Source organism: Vanellus vanellus (assembly GCF_965231255.1).
Source record: "Vanellus vanellus genome assembly, chromosome: 17".
Lineage (NCBI taxonomy): Eukaryota > Metazoa > Chordata > Aves > Charadriiformes > Charadriidae > Vanellus > Vanellus vanellus.
In genome coordinates, this window is record NC_138922.1 from 7,725,813 (window position 1) to 7,744,542 (window position 18,730).

The 18,730-nt window shown below is 48.1% G+C and overlaps 2 protein-coding genes across 3 annotated transcripts; one reads left to right on the plus strand and one right to left on the minus strand.

Annotated features, from left to right (window-relative positions):
• Positions 1-150: 150 nt before the first annotated feature.
• Positions 151-11,964, minus strand: KCTD2 (potassium channel tetramerization domain containing 2; the record flags this gene model as incomplete). The annotated part of the gene is made up of 6 exons (XM_082492150.1): positions 151-3,699; positions 4,259-4,384; positions 7,324-7,419; positions 8,118-8,209; positions 9,944-10,052; positions 11,674-11,964. 6 exons carry the CDS (start codon positions 11,962-11,964, stop codon positions 3,670-3,672), a joined length of 744 nt encoding a protein of 247 aa, XP_082348276.1. The 3' UTR covers positions 151-3,669.
• A 131-nt stretch (positions 11,965-12,095) lies between these two features.
• Positions 12,096-15,173, plus strand: ATP5PD (ATP synthase peripheral stalk subunit d). Of its 2 annotated transcripts, none has more exons than XM_082492174.1 (6): positions 12,096-12,183; positions 12,595-12,725; positions 13,405-13,501; positions 14,355-14,426; positions 14,773-14,835; positions 14,970-15,173. In XM_082492174.1, exons 2-6 carry the CDS (start codon positions 12,604-12,606, stop codon positions 15,099-15,101), a joined length of 486 nt encoding a protein of 161 aa, XP_082348300.1. In that variant the 5' UTR covers positions 12,096-12,183; positions 12,595-12,603; the 3' UTR covers positions 15,102-15,173. The 2 variants fall into 2 exon arrangements, with proteins under 2 accessions (XP_082348300.1, XP_082348301.1); XM_082492175.1 differs by lacking the exon at positions 12,096-12,183 and adding an exon at positions 12,191-12,334.
• The last annotated feature ends 3,557 nt before the right edge of the window (positions 15,174-18,730 follow it).

Below are 18,730 nucleotides of genomic sequence, written 5' to 3' on the forward strand. Positions count from 1 at the left end.
CAATCTAATGATATTCTTCTCTTGCAAATCGTTGTTATAAATGGAGGCAGAAGCAAGTACCCAATTTTCAGGTTTCTTTCCCCATCACGCAGGGTTTGTGTGGTAGGGTGGCAAATGGATGCAGAGAAAGCAGCAGGCTGCACACTTGGGTCAAACTTTTCAAACCCATTTCAGAACCTTTATTGAAAAAAAAAAAAAATTAATCACAGCATCTCAACTGTTATTCAAACACATTTAATAAACAAAGAGAAACAGTAGCAAAGGGCACTGACACGTGACAAACTGTACAAAACCTCTGGGTTTGCAGGCAAACCCGAGGGGAGGAGCCCGCGGCGCAGCTGCAGGACTGGGGAGCTGCTCCGTCCCACCGCCCTGCAGCGAACCATGCCCCCTTTGCCTCAGCCCACTCAGTCACCCCTGAGAAAAATTGATTTTTTTTTTTTTTTTAAAAATGTGCAGAAACAAAGACACTTTAAGAAGTTACTTCCAGTCGTGCCATAATGGAACAATTTAGGCCACTGGGAAAGTTTAAAAAAACCAAAGCGTCGTACTCTCCATTCCCAGGATTAATGCTTTAAAGTGAACCTCCCCAAGAGGCACAAGCACTCTTGGATATCCAGTAGATCTACCCCTGCTCACCTACCCTACTCACCACAACATGCTACCTTTTTTTAGAGTGAATGGGACAAATTTCATCATAATTCAGCGCTAGTTCCAATATAGTTGTGACTGAGTGAAAGGCAATGGAAGGAAAAGCCCTGTCTTGAGCACAGAAGGGATGCAACTGGTGCATAATGCTGAGCCCAGCCGTGGTCTCAGGGTGATGGTGACCTAGCACAGTCAGGAAAGAAGTCCTCCACTGGGAATGTACCTGCTCTGGATGGACTGCATGCCTGGTCCTAAATATCGCCCAAGAACTCGAGCGTCCAGTACCAATGATCGTTTTTTCTACCATAAGCTTGTTCTGTTGAACTTAAAGACCCTGCAATCGAACCCAAAGAGTCTTCGGTCCCCTGGCACGTCCTCGCTGCGGAGAGCAGGGTGTAGGGGAACACCATGATGCGACTTTAATAGTCGTTCCTGTCCATGAGAGTTAAACAGCTGTTCTGCTCAACTGGCAACGAAAATTTGTCGACCCTCTGTGGCTCAGAGGGGAGAGTGATGGCGTAACTCTTGCATCAGGCAATCCTCTGGCAGGCTTCACCACGTATGGCATTTTTGGCGATACAAAAAAGCAACGAGGTATTGTTCTTATCTGTTTGAGCTGTACTGGACAGAAAGTCTCCCTTTGCAACTAGTGTTGCTTTGAGCTCCATGGTTTGAACAGCAAGGTGGTCAGCTGGCACTGACGTGACAAAAGCAGCTCGACCAGTTCCTGTTGCCTTTAGTTTGATATTTCTTGACCAGTTCCCAGAAATTCCCTCCTCTGAGGAAGGGAAAGATGACAGATGAGTGTTAAAGGGCTTTTTAGGCTGCTAACTTGCATACATGCGCTTGATTTCTTAGCTGTGAGCACAGACAGACAATGACTGAGGTTACACGATACTGACAGAGGAGAGATATCTATACACATCACAGTGTTATTTAGGCCCAGCCAAGGCGTACGGTCTAATCACACCAATACCATCTCACCACATTATAAACAGGGAAGATGGAGGGAAGAAGAGCTGGGTTCTTCAGCATGATGGCAAGCCAGCTGCGTTTCAACAGCCTGTAACTGACACAATGTGAATTCAAAGACATTTGGCACAGTCTGTTGTTACCAGGATTAAACTAGCACAGATAATTAACCAGTCATTCTCGAGAATGAGGCAAAGCCTCCACCAGAGGAGGTGTGTTGGCAAAGCAGGATGGGACAGGACAGGCAAGAGTACGTACAGAAGGAGTGAAAAGAGGCAGAGTGCAGCAGTGTCACCTGGGGTCTTTGCTGCACGTCGTCTTTGCGGAACCAGTTGTTGGACCGTTGGTAATGTTCTGCTGCTGCAAAGCCCTGTCAGCAACAAGTGATAAGATGAGAAACCTGCCTAATTCTATCTCAAAACTTTAAGGAGACCACAGGTAGCTGAAGTCCTCCAGAAAGGAGCCCAACTCCTCAGTCCAGGTGAGGAATTTTCTGATACCTTATCAAGAAACATCTGCTCTGAGCTTGTCAATGTCTCTGAATTCCAGCATCTGTGAAGTTTTGCGTTTAATGTCAGTTTGAGACTTCACTCAAAAAGACCCAAGTGTCTGGACACTTGGGCTACAAAGAACAGAGCCAGGATGAAAGGGGAAAAAAACATGCAGCAAATTCCTAAGAAATTCCATTTACCAGACTAGGAGGGACATGCCCTTGATTAGGGATGGCACAGATTAACAGAGGGGAACCAGTGTCTGCAGTTTGGCTAAGATCAGAATTCAAGAGAGGCACAAACGAACATTTTGCACATCCATCCAAGGCATTCCAAAAAAAAAAAAAAAAAAACAACCCACAAAAGTCACAGAAAGTTGACACATCACTTTGGACAAGAAACATTACAACAGTTTGGCAACTCTTCACCAACCCCCCCCCACCCCCCAACTCTGTGATGCCCCTCTGTAATTTGAGGTGATCTCTTAAAGGTGGGCACATGAGGGGGCTGCAGATAAATCACTGCATGTAAATAGGGGATCTCTTCCACAAAGGATCTTGTGGGTTAAACCAAACCTACCTGCTTGCTACAGTACAAAAGAAATTCTGCCTGAAGTCCCTCCCTTGGTGAGGAGGATGGAGACAGAGAGCCCACACTGCTGGAGACAAACAAGGCAAAGCTGAACTTGGCAGCAACAAGTCCCTAACCTTGTGACTTTGCACCAGGTGAAGATATGGCCGTGGCAGGGTATTGGAGGGGAAGATGTCACCACTCTTCTTCAGTAGAGAAGCATAAAGGACAGAATTATCACTCTATCGCTATACTGGGTTAACATGGGTCTCTTTGTTTATGCATGCAAAGTAATGGGCTTTGGAAAAAGCCAGGAGCCCATATGTAATAGTGTTAAAGGTGAGACCTGCGTTAGACGTACACACAATCCCCTCCCCTTAGTATCTAAACTCAGCTCTTAGGAATTGAACAAGGAACAAATACAAAGCAAGAATGGAAAAGTTTGCGTGGTTTTTTTACGAGCCGTTGTTTTGTTCCTCCTTTTAAAGCCCTGTTCTTCTGATGGGGGCTGGGGGGGCTGGCTGATCAGGAGGGGGAGCGTTGCAAGGTCCCTGCGCTTTTCTGGTGGCAGACCTGGGTGCAAGAAATGGCACAGCTCAAATACAGATCTTCCCACCCATGCCAGCCTGTGGAAGGTGGGACTGATTACAAGGGCCTGTGGACCTGAGCAACCTTTGCAAAGGCTCCGACTGGGAATCCAGCCCAGCCATTGTTGGAAAAATTCAATACAGCGCTGGCCAAGAAAGTAAAACAAATACTTGTGGAAAGGACTATCCAACTGGAAGAGTCTTTTCCTCCCTTGGTTTCCAGGGTAAGAGGGAAGCCTTTGGTTATGACCAGAATTATTCGCCGTTGGCAGGACAGGCTCGGCTTTGCTTTGCATTAGCTGGGTTACTGTACAAGGGCGAGGTTGCACTGCGGAGAGATGCTCTGCCCAGCTAGACTGCCCTTTTGACATCTGGGAGTTTTAACAGAGTGGACACTTGAATTACATCCGGGATCCTCTCTCTTGAAGAATCTGAAAAAGAAGAGAGCTTCTATAAATACTTTCAACGAGTTCAGATGCAAAAGTTCACGTTCAGCGTCCTTGTCTTCCACAGGGAAAGGAAAGAGAGACTAACATGAGAGTAGCTGGCTGGCTTTTATGCTACCATGACAAATGACAGACTGGTTAAAGCTGAGCGAGCCTCTTTTCTAGAAACCCTGCTTAGCTGCCTGCCAGGAGTTAAGAATGTCACCTTTTATTGCCATCTGGGGAAAAAACCCTTGTCTCTTGCTGCAACATCCTTCAACCACAAAATGTGACCTATCTCAAAGGTCCTTGCTATGCTGTCCTCCTTCTTCCAGTTTCTCTTTTCTCCATTTTTTGTGTCTTAATTTGAAACATACAAAAAGCCTTAACTCTTGTCCTACAGTAAAACATGAAATCTTCCAACAGGGAAAGATCACTCATACAGAAGGATATAGGAAAGCTGGTACACAGAACTGCTACTGTCAATTATGGATCTGCTAGCGTAAGAAGGGCTTTTTCTTTGCAAAGGGGAATTCAAGTCAATACATCTGAGCAGACACCTTACCTTTGCCTTCTCGCTGGGCTCCTTGACAATGCCATTGGTAGAATTGTTGAGCTCCCTGGACACAACACAGAGGAATTCTGCCTGGTCTTCATTTCCATAGTTATAGGAAGATCCAATGCTGATTAGCTGTGCAACAGGAGACAGCCCAGGTAACTATCAATAAGTCTTGACTTTTGCTTTATTCCTACAATTGCTTTGTGAAGTACGACTGTCCAGTGAGACTTGTTCTGGACCTGAAGTGTCTCCCCCGGGTCTCCTGTGTCACAGGCTTTCCTGTGTGTCTAAGGCAGGGACACAGCCGAGCTCCAGAGCCCTCTAGTGGCACCTGGAGCCCCAGAAAAAATTCCAGCCTGAAACTAACGCTGAACACAACAGAACATTTTTCAATTACTGAGGGCAGAAAAAGGAAAAACATGCCAGATTTTGCAATATGTAATATCCAGCTAATTCAGACACGGGGCAGGCAATGTAGGCTTCCTGGTCCAGACTACACTGGACTCAGCTCTCAACTTGCCTTTTGACTTTGATGTGTAAAAACTGGAAAGGCAGTCCTTTACCACAGACAGATGTTAGATTAACTAGGGCGCATGTGGCAAACTGGCACCATTCTTTATATAGATGCTGTCAAGATGGAGTTTGATTATCTGTATAAATAGGATTATATTCCATTACTGTTGTGATGAGGGGTCTGGACTCGATCCAAGAAATCCCATCTGTCTCATTTATCATTATTATATTAAAAGGACATCCTGGAGTGCAGAGCCAATTTGTCATTTACAACTCAGTTCTGCTTTCCAGATAATAAATCTAAGTAGTCACAAGAAAGCAATGTGAATCTTATCAACTGTGTCTATCTAGGAAACTTTATATGCAGCATGCACCCTAACTTCCATGTCCTAATGGATTTTAGAAGCGAGTGCTCCCTATTTATATATGAGACAGATGCAGTCAACAGCTTTCTTAGACAGATGATGATATGGTTACAGTGCAGCTGCAAGAAGACTTGGGGGCTGTTGTACTGACTGACCACCAGTACCATTTTAAATAGGTTTTAATATTTGCGCTGAGGGCAAAAGATAGACACAGGATTAAAATAAAAGATATTTTTTTCCTTTGCTTCCTGGCTCCCTGTCTTGACTGTTGAAACTCTTGGATATTTCAATGGCATCCACCCACCACGATTTACTCAGCAAACACAAAGTACCTTTTGGTAAAGACAGCAACTTTCCAGACTACTGAAACTGTAGGTGGACAGGAGAATGGATTTCTGTTTAAAATAGCAAATTTCTTTTCCATCCTTAATTTAAGCAGGACTGAATGGTACAAGGCAGAGAACCTGAAATGCCGCACACTCCTCTGAGAACCCAAGCCTGATAGACAATAAGGCTGTAACAGCTTTTACCACTTCTGCCTTTGCTGCAGGCTTCCGAACCAATGTTTTTGACGTTATGAAGTGACTGGATGCAAACAGCCCACGAAGGGACTGTCTGCTCTGTTCTTCAATCACTGGCATCCAAGCTGAGATTTAGCAATAGGCTCTCTTTGTCCCCAATATGCAGATCTGTTACCATCTTTCCTAACATGTCTCAGCATGCCAAGTTGTGTGATTTGGGGATGGGCAGAAGCCATGCTGTGTTGCACATCTGGGGAAAGACCTTGGCAATCGGCTGCAGCTACAATGTGCCTCCCAGCAGGGCCCATTTCAGCATGGGACATTCCTGTGCTGCACCATTGCCATGTTCCTGCTCTGTGACCCAGTCTGGACCATCTCACAGCTGAAGAGAGGCTGTACGGCTGTGTGAGGTTTAGCCCTGACCAAAGCATCGTATCTGTCTGTCCTGTTTAGGCTTGCTGCCCTTGGGGGTGTTTGAGCTGAATGCAAGTACCAGGGGAGGGCAAGAACAGTTCCTGATGCTGCAAGCATGCTGGAGTGGGATGTGCAGGAAATCTTCCTGGTGCTTGCAGTGTACGGGAAGAAGGAAGCTGGCAGGGATCTCGGTGGTTTGTGCAAGGTTGTGGGTGGCAGAGAGAAGGCGGGAACACGCTAGCATTTGGTTGTAACCAGTATCTTGACCCTTTCATTATAGATTTGAAAAGCAAGACTAGGAAAGAGGCAAGGGTGTAGATTCCTGTGCAGGGCACTGTATAGCCATTTGGGTTTGGGGATGTGTACATGCATGTGTGAACGGCAACATTTAAGTAAATTTTTGGAGAGCAAAACCTGGGTGTTGGAGAGCCACATTTCCATAAAGCAGCTTGTGGCTCTTGGTGAGATTTCACTACTGGCTCACAGGGGCAAGAGTTTTTGGCTGCCTCTCCACTATGCAATAGTTTTCAGGCATTACAGAGCAGATATATATGAACAAGTGATGCAAAGTGCTGTTGCCAATCCTCTGCCTCACTTCATGTCAGCACATTTCCCACACCATCCACTTGTACTGAAGCTGGACTAATTGGGAAGACAGCAGAGCTGTAATCCACAGAGCCTATTCTGCAGTTTCTTAATATAGCATTAACATGCAGGCCGGCTGGTTTCCAGTTCTCTGTCCTCCTAAATAAGAAGGCTGTATTTGATTCCAGAACCAAAGCTGGAACTAATGCCATATGCAACTTCAGTGACACCTAGCTCTGAAACTGGCTGCATTACAAAGGCATCTGCAGGAAGTGTACTTCTCATGTCACTCAGCGCCTCTCTGGCAAACGCAGGAGTCATGGCTTTGAGCTTCCAGAAAAATCGTGCTGTATTTTTTTCATGGCTCTATTAATTTTCCTGCATAAAAGTGTTGTACTGGGGCCTGGTATATGTGATGAAATGCAGGAGAAAGGAAGAATCGCTCTGGGATTTGACAAGGATACAAGAAGTCCTGAGAGAAAATGAAATCTCTCTTGGCAGTCTGAGTGAATTCTGCGTTTTCCTGTCAGTTATTTTGCATAAGTGGATTGCTGCTCAGTTCAGACTGCTTATTCAGAAAAGAAGAGCAGTATGAAGCGCAATTCCATAGCAAACTCTGCTTATTCCAATATGCAGCTTTCAAAGGGATTCTGCCATTTTTTGGTAACGGTACCTGTTCAAATTTCCACCCGTCGGACATAGTGGACACCATCTGTGTGAGCTCTTCCTCTTGGCACTGCAGGACTCTGTATACATGCTTCACAGGTCCCTAAAGCATGCAGAATGAAAATAAGTGTGAGTTTAGTAATTGTTATGCTAGTATCAAGCTAGAAAATTAATAAGCCTCTCTTCCTCTCTTGTCTTGTTATTTGAGGAAGTCTGAGCCCTGCAGGCTTTCTGAGCATCCCTCTGACCATCCAACCGATTCTAAAACAGGTACATACAGTTGGCACACTTCTCTTAAAAACCTTCTAGGTGTCTAAGAGCCAGTGAAAGCAAGACTTATTTGGCCTTCAAAGCCATTTACTGCTTTTTTAAAACATTTCTCTTCTGAAATGGAATCTACTGGGTGTGTTAATATCAACTACACAGCAATGGGAAAAACTGCAACAGAGAGATAGATATAAGGGGAAGAAAATGGTTTAGAGAAGGAAGAGTTGGAGCTATTCTTTACATACTAAAGCAGTATGTTATGCTTTATAATTACCCATCTTTGCTTCTGGCCCCTCTTGTTTAACTGTTCATTGTCTTTCCCTGCAGTGCTAACAAGATGACTCAGTGGTCTGTGCTTATAAAACCATGATGGATACTCTTTTCTAACTGTGCCTTGGATCTACCTAAAAGCATTATTCCCCATTAAAGGTGACTGCAAAGAACTGTTACTAGAAGTGTCTGCAGCCACACGTGTCCTTCTACTGCACTACAGAAAATGACTGACTTCATAACGCAAATGTTCCTGTGCATTACTTGAGAGGTTCTGTTCTCGTTATCTCGTATCCGCTCCTTGACCAGCCGCACAAGAGATGCAATATTGTAAAACTCGGCTTCTTCCAGTACCCCTAGGAAAGGAACCAAAAGTGGAGAGAAATTCTGTTACTTTGTACAGGGTAGGATTAAGATGATTCTGCTACAAGGGTGCAACACCTGCTCTTGCCTCCAAATCTAGCCCAGATGTGAGAAAATCCCTGAATGTTGAACAGGCTATGCCATCGATCTTATGCTCCCAGGCCGGAAGAAAATGACCAACCAGTTGTCATCTCCTTTTGTGACTTAGAGGATCTTAAAGAAAGATTATTCCCCTTTCCCTGGGATTATCAGAAACTGCAGGTACAATCTCTATTTCGTTCGTGCAGCCCCATTAGGGGAAAGTCACCAAAGTGGCCTGCTTGTAGAGAACTGCTGTCTGTGGAGGGAGAGGAGATCACAGAATCACAGAATCACAGAATTTTCAGAGTTGGAAGGGACCTCTAGAGATCATCTAGTCCAACTCTCCTGCTAAAGCAGGATTGCCTAGAGCACATTACTCAGGACTGCATCCAGGCGGGTCTTGAAAATCTCCAGGGAAGGGGACTCCACAACCTCCCTGGGCAGCCTGTTCCAGTGCTCTGTCACCCGAACCGTAAAGAACTGTTTCCGTGTATTTGAACGGAACTTCCTGTGTTCTAACTTGTGCCCATTGCCCCTCGTCCTGTCACTTGGAACCAATGAAAAGAGCCTGGCTCCATCCTTCTTCAACCCACCCTTTAGATACTTGTATGCCATAATCAGGTCTCCCCTCAGCCTTCTCTTCTCCAGGCTAAAGAGTCCCAGCTCTCTCAGCCTTTCCTCATAAGGGAGGTGCTCCAAGCCCTTAATCATCTTAGTTGCCCTTCGCTGGACTCGCTCCAGCAGTTCCCTGTCCCTCTTGAACTGGGGAGCCCAAAACTGGACACAGTATTCCAGTTGTGGCCTCACCAGTGCCGAGTAGAGGGGGAGAATGACCTCCCTCGACCTACTGGCCACACTCTTCCCTATGCAGCCCAGGATTCCATTGGCCTTTTTGGCGACAAGGGCACATTGCTGGGCCATGGATAATTTACTGTCTACCACAACCCCCAGATCCTTCTCCTCCAAGCTATCTCCCAGCAGGTAAGCCCCTAACCTGTACTGGTGCCTAGCATTCTTCCTCCCCAGGTGCAGGACCTTGCACTTGGTTTTGTTGAACCTCATTAGGTTCTTCTCTGCCCAGCTCTCCAGCCTGTCCAGGTCACGCTGGATGGCAGCACAGCCCTCTGGGGTGTCAGCCACCCCACCCAGTTTGGTATCATCAGCAAACTTGCTGAGGATACACTCTGTCCCCTCATCCAGGTCATTAATGAATATATTAAACAAAATAGGACCAAGTATTGACCCCTGGGGGACACCACTGGTTACAGGCCTCCAACTAGACTCTGTGCCGCTGATCACAACCCTCTGAGTCCTGTCCCGCAGCCAACTCTCAATCCACCTCACTGTCAGAGATGTGCTAACAGATCTTTTGCTCTGCTAACAGAAGCCTTTGAGCTAAGCAGAACAGTGATAGGTTGTGTTGTAAGCTGCAGGCCTCTGCTTTCAGGAAGATACAGAATCTAATGATTTAATCCCTGTTAATGAGCACCCTTCTGAGAAACTAATGGTACCAACTAGCAGCACTACTGGGAAACGCGGCTTCTCACACCCTTACACCCTACGCACTCAGGCAAGTTTCTGATGATGTATTGTGGATACTGCTATCAAACAGCATTTGAAGTTCTCACTCTGTAATTTTCTCTCACCTTCTTCTGCAAGCTCCTTGTTTATGATGAGCTTCCCATGTCGGAGGTAGTTCAGTATCGGACCAAAGTATGTGGGGTCTCTATCGATGAGATATGCCCCTGTCTCATCCTGTTGAGTGTGTATAGGAATGAAGTAGGGATGGTTAAATGGTATCAGGAAAAAAAATAATTTCAGTTGAAAACAATACATTGACCAGTTTCTCTTTGAGAACCCGATTCATTTGCCTTTGAAAGGTGTGCTAATGACTCCATATTTAAACCAACATTTGTTTTTTTTCAATATCTGATCTCAGCTACAAATGCTGCAGCTCAATAATGCTGGCAGATGCTTCAAATTAAGCACTTCTACAAGCAGAGTTTGTATACCTGGAGAGAAAAGCAGGGCTTAGCCATTTTTCTTCACTGCAAGAATAAAAACCAAAAGCTGCAGCTGTGTTCTGTCTAAATTTGTTTTCCAGACTAGTTTAACTAGGAGACTCTGGAGGAAAACCGGATCTCCAGTTCTAGCTAACAGCATATGATGGTTAAAGTAGCTCTACTTTTTCTCTTTACTACTGAAAATGCACATTGCAATGCACCAGCTGCATCTCGAGCAATATAATATCTATTGCCATCAAATAACCAACAATTCACAACCAAAAGCATTTCTTGAGCCAGCTCTGAAGTTCTTCATATCACTCCCTCAAATCACTTTAAAGCAATGTTTGTCTTGCCCATCAATCTGTTCTAAAGCAATAAACTGTGGAAAAAATATTCTGAGATGTCATCTCTATTCACAGATGCCGGTAACTGCTATTTTGATCACAACCAGGATTTATCTTTTGATTAAACTCTAAAGGCAGTGGCAAGAGACCTAATTTTCAGTCTGACGTCCCCACAAAACATTAACAAAACCTTGTGCAGCCAATCCTACAGAAAACCTGCAATTACAAGAATAACTGTTGGTAAAATCCTTACAATAAACTGCAATGACTTCAAAACTATCCACCCATGTAAGGAACATACACTGTGATCTTTTATGAGAGCAATGTGAAGTATATTGGGAAAAAAAAAAAAAACAAACATGCTCAGGGTGAGAAATCATTAAAATTCCTGTTTCTAGGAGTTTCCTTCTAGTTCCCTTTCTGCTATAACCACTGTGGGAAGGTGTGGGTTTGCTCCTTGAGGGGAGTCGTGTCACTGCAGGAGATGGAGGGCATCAGTGCCTGCAGGCCCTGGGTGTTACAGGCACGGAGGGACTCTAAGCCTCGTTCTTGGGGATGCAGCTAAAGCTGTGGCCATGTAATAAGACAAAAGGGAAGAGGAGATGGCATGTGTCAGAGCAGTGTGTGTCCCTCGGGACTGTGAGATTGGGGCTGTTGTGATCAGCCCATCCACGCTGCAGGGTCAGGGCTGCGGGGGCTGTAGAGCAGCATCAAGGGGCGCTGGCCCTGGGGTCACCAGCAGCCGGGGCTGTCACCTTCCCTGTACAGTGGCGTTGGGGGATGCCGGCCCTGGGGACACCGGCAGCTGGGGCTGTCACCATGCCTGTAGAGCGGGGTTGGGGGCCACTGGCCCTAGGGACATCGGCAGCTGGGGCTGTCACCCTCCCCGAACGGCAAGTCCCGGCGCTGCCCCCCGGTGACACCGGTTGCCGCGGGGACTACGGCAGCTCACGGAGGGGTGGCCGACGCCCGGGCCCGGGGCCACGCCGCTCCCGGGATGGGGGCTGGCCCCCGCCGCAGCCTCACCTTGTCGGAGCCGAGTTCGGGCCCGTCCTGGCAGCAGAGGCGGCACAGGAAGGACTTGGGCTCCCGGCACAGTGTCTGCCGGGTGCTCACGAAGTACGTGCCGCCCACGTTCAGGCGCACCCACTTGGAGGCGGCGGGCGGCCGGGCCGCGCCGGGCGGGGACAGCGCTCCGCCGGAACCCGCCGCCGCTCCGGCCGCGCGGGGGCTGGGCGGCCCCGGCGCCCCCCCGGGCCCCGGACTGGGCGTGCGGCCCCGCGGCGGCCCCTCCGCCGCCGCCGCCAGCTCGGCCATGGCTGTGCCGCTCAGCGCCCCAGCGCCGCCATCACCGCCCCACTCCTCCGCCGCTTCCGGCGCGCAATACACTTCCGGGTGCACCGACGGCTGTCACCGGGAAGGAGGAGGATGTCGACGACGGTTTCCGGTGGAGCATCGCTCTGATTGGGCAGCGGGGGCGGGACTTCCGGTGCTGCTTGCATCTGCGCCCGGGGACGACGGTGGCGGTCAGTGAAGGTGAGAGCGGGGCGGTGGGGCCGGGCGGAGCGGGGCTGCAGTGGGGCTGGGGGGGGCCGGGAGGGCCCGGAGGGGGGTCCTGGGAGCGGGGACCTGGGAGCGGGGACCGGCTGGAGGACCGGGGAGGGGGATCCAGGATTCCCGGGGCTAGGTAAGAGAGAGCAGGCCGGGGCGGGCCTGGGCTTTGGGCTTTGGGCGGGGAGGGGGTGTGAGGCCGGGGTGGGGCTGGGCTGGGCTGGGCTGGGCTGAGGAGCGGCCTCCCCGTTTCCCGGTTCCCCCTCCCGCCCCAGTTCCCGGGCCGGAGCCGCCCTCCCCAGCCCCGCGGTTGCTGGTTCCTGCTCGCCCTCCCCCCCCTCCCCCCCCCCCTCCCCAAGCGTAACCCGCCTGGTGACCTCTCTCTCTCGGGCGCAGGCTGGAAGCATGGCGGGCCGCAGAGCTGCCATCAAGGCCATTGACTGGGCGGCCTTCGCCGAGAGGGTGCCCCCAAACCAGAGGGCCATGTTCAACGCCCTGAAGACCCGCAGCGACGCACTGTCGGCCCGGTGAGTGTCTGTCCCGCTCCTGTGCGTGGGGCGGTTCAATCCCTTAGCTGAACCATTCAACCTTTATGGCACGGTCTTGAGGCAGTGCTGGTAACTGTGGTCCTGTAGTAATGTCCTGAGAGGTCACCTTCAAGACAGTTGGTGGCTTTTTTTGGCAGATCATCTTTACTTAATCCTCCCCAGAATAAAACAATAGCTGCAGTGTAAAAAAGCAGTTCTGTGAAAGCAGATTGTTTTGGCGTGTTCAAAACATTTTACAAGCTTTGTTATTCTGTTAAATGCTGCATGAATTCAGAGTCTTCTCAAATGCTTCAGCTTCTGCTGCTTGATACAATGTTGTTGGCTGTTATAGCTAATATTGCTGATTGCCTCTAGCTCAGTATTCTGAAAACTGCCTAAGCCTTTCTTACAGGGCTGCACCCAGAGATGCTGCATAGTAGTTTGAAGTGGAGCAGGGCTGCAGGCTGAACCCTTCTTGTCTGTATAGAGAAGTCTATTTCAAGGGCAGAGGGATTTGCGGAAATGGTTCATCGCTGCTTGTTAATGATAGACCTGAAGATATTTAACCTAAACTTAGCAGGCTCTGTTGACACTCTGGAAAATAACTGTGGCAGAGAGCAAGTGATAGTGCAGGGTTACTTCTAGCGCTGGCCATGACTGCTGTCCTCTGTCTCTTTAGGTTGGCCGCCCTGCCAGAGAAACCCCCAACCATTGACTGGGCTCACTACAAGGCTGCTATTGCTAAAGCTGGCATGGTGGATGAGTTTCAGAAGAAGGTCAGTATCTTTGCCATCTGAGTATCACTCTTCGGAAGTTTAAATGTGGAATGTCTTTGGTGTTGAGTGGAAAATGCCAGAATTGGGGAGGGATTGTTTTTGGCTAGCAGGTGCCCTGGCTTTACATCCTGCAGATTAGTGTTGCTGACCTTGAGGAGGTCACTTCAGTGCCATCTTTCAAGAGGGAACCTGTGGCGCTGTATGGTGAGGCAGTTGGTGAAAGAAAACTTGATAAATTATTTTGGCTGCAGGAGCAAATTCTCGCGTAGTGCTTCTCCTGAAGGAAACATTTGAAGTATTTCTCTAACTCACTGAATGGAAGAAGGTGGCGAGTGTGGCTCTGCACGCTGTGAAAGGTGTAATGCTAGCAGATGCCTGCAGAGGTTGCCATCCTCTTTATAAACAGGAATTGAAAAGCACAAACGAGGCTTTTCCTGATGGTGTCACTGACACTAATGAAAATTGGCCTCCCAAGGCTGGGAGGACCCACTGATCTCAGATGGATCTGGGAACTTTGTCTTGGGGGAATCATTCTGTGATATGATAAGTCTTTGGTATTTGCCTTTCTTGCTTCCTTACAATGCTGCGCTTTGCTCTTTAGAGAGCTGTGATGAATGTGTGGTGGTACGCAGTACAGCATAGATTGCTTTAACCTCACAGGTGAGGAGTGCTGCTTGTGAAGGATGCGGTTAAGCTGCAGTGATCAGTTTTAGAAAGCTTGTGAACTTAAACAGCTGTGAGCGTATCCTAGGAAGAAAGGAGGGAATGCTTCTCTGCTGCTAGGGAAAATGACCTTGGTGTGAAGGATTATTTCAGTCAAATGATATAAGCAATTTTCTCTTTTGATAAACAGTTCAGTGCACTAAAGGTTCCTGAGCCAGTGGATACACAAACTGCCAAAGTTGATGCCCAAGAGCAGGAAGCTGTAAGTGTTCAACCTGTTCCCTAATGTCGGGGTTTGTCTCTGACTTCTATGAGAATGGGGAGGGGTGAGAGGGAAGGGATGTTCTGTACGTGTATCTGCACAGGCAGGGCAGCCTGAGCTAGAGCAACGGCTCTGGTCTTCGCACGTGTCTCTGGCTTTTGGCTAAGCAAGAGGATCTCTGCAGGTGGAAGGGTTTGGCTATTTGGGATTTGATCAAGATTCTGTCCACTTATCTGGTGTAATGATGATGAATTGTAATGCCAGCTTAAGGCCTGGGGTTGCAGGTTCACTGTAGGTCACCGTCTTTATCATAACCATGTTCACCACATCTTCTGCTTTCCTGCAGGCAAAGAGCACCGCTGAGTATGTGCAGGCTTCCAAAGCTCGTATCACCCAGTATGAGCAACAAGTAAGTCTGGGCTTTGCTTGGTGAATATTCTCTTTAACCCAACCTGGCACACACCTTGTTCTTACTTGTGTGTGCTTTGCACTTTCTTGCTGACAAGTGGCTTGTAACGTGTTTGTCTTTGCTCCCTCTTTAAGCTTCAGAAGCTGAGAAACATGATTCCCTTTGAACAGATGACATTTGAAGACTTGCACGAAGCCTTCCCTGAAACCAAACTGGACAAGGAGAAATACCCATTCTGGCCCCACAAACCGATTGCTGATCTGTAAACTTGTTTGGAAGCAGATTGTTTAATGGCTGTCACACTCTGTGATCTTTTAAATAAAGTACTTTCCCTCCTGTCTGTGGCTTAGATCTTAGACATGAGATTGCAAAGTTTTGAGACTCGTGGAACAATACAGTAACTTGCAAACAGTCCACTTTTCCTTGATTTTGTCTTTTCTGCCTGTGAGCTTGTTTTTGTAGCAGGGGCTGAGATCCCAGCTAGGCCTGTTGATCAAGCTGAGTCCTGTTGCATCTTCTGTAATACAAATAAACCGTCTGTTCATCTCTGTAGCCAGATGGGTCAGGGAATGTAGTCCTTCTGCCATCGCAGTCAAATAGTTGCTCAGCAGTTGAGCGTATAAAGCCTTTTGATATCTGGGAGTGTATTTAGTAGTGAGCCATGATGCAGCGGGAGATTATGTCTCAGTAGTTCTACAGGCAGAGGTCTAGGGCTGTTTTCTAGGTTGGTTGTGGTGGTTTAGGTGCAGCCAGTTGCAAAAGGAGTTGAAGGAGTGTAGATGTGTTGAAATACATTTAAAAAAAAAAGTTATTTTTTAAAAACATCCCAGGTATTGCCTATTGCCCCATTAATCCTGGTGATCCTATTATTCTCTGTCCTGGGGTTTGGAATGATGTGGGTCTCACTGAAGCTCACAGAAACACTAGTACAAATGCTTCAGACTTGCATTGTTTTATTTAATTATCTGAGGTGGAATTCTTAAAGCGCCTTTCCCCAGAATCAAAACACCTCCATAAGAGAAGGGCCTTAACTCATGTTTCTGATGGTCATGTTTGTGGTAAGAATTCCTGACGGATAGAATGAAGGGATTATCACCCAATTCCACAACTGTTTTATTTAAATACTTTGCTAGCCCACAGAATACTTTAAGAACATACGTAGTTCTGATGAACTAGAGTACAAAGTACTAAGCATGCAGATCTCGTGCCCTGCGGGTTTGGGTTTTTAATTTTATTTTTATTTTATTTAGCCAACTGAAAGAACCGCAGCTCTCTGAATCAAGCAGTAGACAAATTGCAGCGGGGGGGTTAGAAGCGATACAGTGGAGAGCAACTGAAGGAGCACTGCGCAGAGATGGTCTCTATTTGTTCCATTTTATAGAAATAATAACAAAAAAAAACAAGGACAGGAGGAAGTGACTGTAGAGAAGCACCTTCTCCAGGACTGGCAGGAATGGGTCCTGCTCCTGCAGTTGCCAGTGGGGCTTTGCCGGCTGCCCTTTTCCCCGGCCTTTCTTGGGCAGGTGCAGGAGCTGGGTGCCTTCCTTGGTGAGGTGTTTCACGGTCTGGTTGTTCACGGCTGTCATGGCCAGCTCGGCGTGCACGTCTGCAAAGAGCAAATAGCACGTGTCGGTATAGGGGGGTTGGTGGGTGACTGACACTGCCTTGGGGCACTAGTTGCCCTGAGGAAACCCACCCTCACTCGAAGGAACTGACGCTAAAGTGCGGGTCACCCCACCGACCGGTCTAAGAGGTTATGGGTTGCTTTACCTGGCTGGAAGCTTCCGAGAGCCTTGTCTAAGCGTAGGGATTTGTACTGCTGGTGCAACAGGAAGAAGGTGTCCAACACAGCCATGATCATGAGCAGGAAGGTGCCTAAGAAGAATACCACTGCAGAACGATACGAAAACAAAGCAAGCCCTTGATAAATGGCATCATTTTCTTGAATGTAATCCTGTCTGCGTTCAGTTGCCTGGTGGGGAAGGGGGAAAATTTCTAACCCCAGCAAGCTGATAAAGCTTAGCTGTTCGTGACGTCAGTGTTCAGGAACGTGTCCATAAACGCCCAAAGACCTTCCTTAGGGTTGGTACCTGTGTAAAAATCAGTTAGTTTTTGTTCAGTAAAGATGGGTACCTATTACGGGTGGTTTGTTGGAGGAGGTTGGGAGGATGTTGTTGAGAATCACGGCTAACATGGAGCTGCCGAGGATGATGGCAATCTGGAAACTGATTTTCTCCTCGAGAGAGCTGGGTCCAAACAACACAGCCATATCCAGCAGATACAGGGCACACGTTGGGAGGATCAGGTTCAAAATATACAGAGTGGGTCGTCTCTGCATGGAAATCTGTTGAAGAAGATGGACAAAATTTAGGTGAGCGGGAGATAACTTACTGTGTTGGGCAAATGCTTGTTCCATAATTTAGAAAATTATTTCTTCTTTTTTTTTTTTTTCTTTTTGGTGGTAGATCACTGCAATATAATATGAAAGTATTGCCATACCACATAGGTGACCACAGAAAATTGTCCATCATCCAGCTGTTCTGTGTATTCAATGATGCTCAGGTTGGTGAACTTCCATTCTCCATCAGTTAGGAAGTAACTCTGGCTGGCTTTCATCATCTCAGCTGGCGTCCGTCTCGTCTTCATGATGAGGTCTGTTGCTGCTTGGGCAGGAGGCAGAGGAGGAAAGAAGTTGCAGAATTTAGGTGTTTGTTAGAGGTCAGTTGTTTCCTCTCCTTTTCCCTCCCAGCCAAGGGTGCCTGCCGATGGGGAAAAGCAACGTTTCTTGCACTGCTGGGGTTTCTTAGCCCATCAGGGAGAAATTAAAAAGGACTCTGGTGAAGAGACTTGGCTGGACCTCTGGGAATGTGGATGAGAGGGGAAATCCCTGGTGAATTAGGATAGTTGTCCTTTGCGGACGGGAGCTGGAGGGGAGGGTTTCGTGTCACCTCTGCTTATTTTTCAGCCCTTCCTGTTGGGATGAACTCTGCAGTTTGGATCCCTGAAACTGTCCTTAATTTCCTCTCATTTCCATGGCCTTCAGGTATGTTTAAAGATCAGTCCTGCAAAATTGTATGCGAACAAGTAGCTTTGTTGCAGGAAGCCTCCGAGTCTGTTGGTTTTTAGAGAACAGTCCCGGGGGCACTTGCCACAGAACATCCAGTAGCTTCTAGAGATGTTGCTGGGAAATGTGCCAAAACAGAATGACAGTGTTTTAGCTCATTTCCCCGGTGTTACGTGACCTCAGCCCCACTAACCCAGCGTGAACCTGTCGTGCTGCTGCTAAGGGAACCCAGGAGTTAGCCAGGGTCCATCCCATCTCTACCTCCTTCTGCAAATGTAGCCCGGCTGTGGTAAAGCTCAGCTTGCTGCTGTACCTGGGTGGAGAAAGGAAGCTATGCTCAAGTTGCATGTCTGGGTGTCAAAGGGAAACTTGAGGATCATCAAGCTGCAGGTTAAGGTAACCTGGAAGGGTTGGGTGGAGTTGAAGCTGCCGTTGTGCATGACGACCATATAATCCAAGTTCGAGTTTTGTCCGTTCACTCTGGGGGAAACAAAAGTGGAGAGCGACCGAGCTCCAAGGCGCTGCAACGCTCCTCAGTCCCACCAGAGCCTGGGCTGTAAGCGTCCTTCCGGGGGGGCTCTGTGCCATCACCCAGCCAGGGGATGCAGCAGTGAGGAGAGGAAACCCGGGGCTTGAAGAAGGGCTGGTGAGTGCCTCCAGACTTGTAGCTCTGCACCTCCTAAGGGGACTCCTGCCCCTCTCCCCTCTGCCTCCCACTCTCCCCTGGGGCAGGGGCTCATTGCCGGCCCCGCTGTCCTGCAGAGCTGCCCCCCCCTCCTTCCCCCCAGCCGAAGAGCCAGCGGTGGTGCCCATCCCTCCATCCCCCTCTCA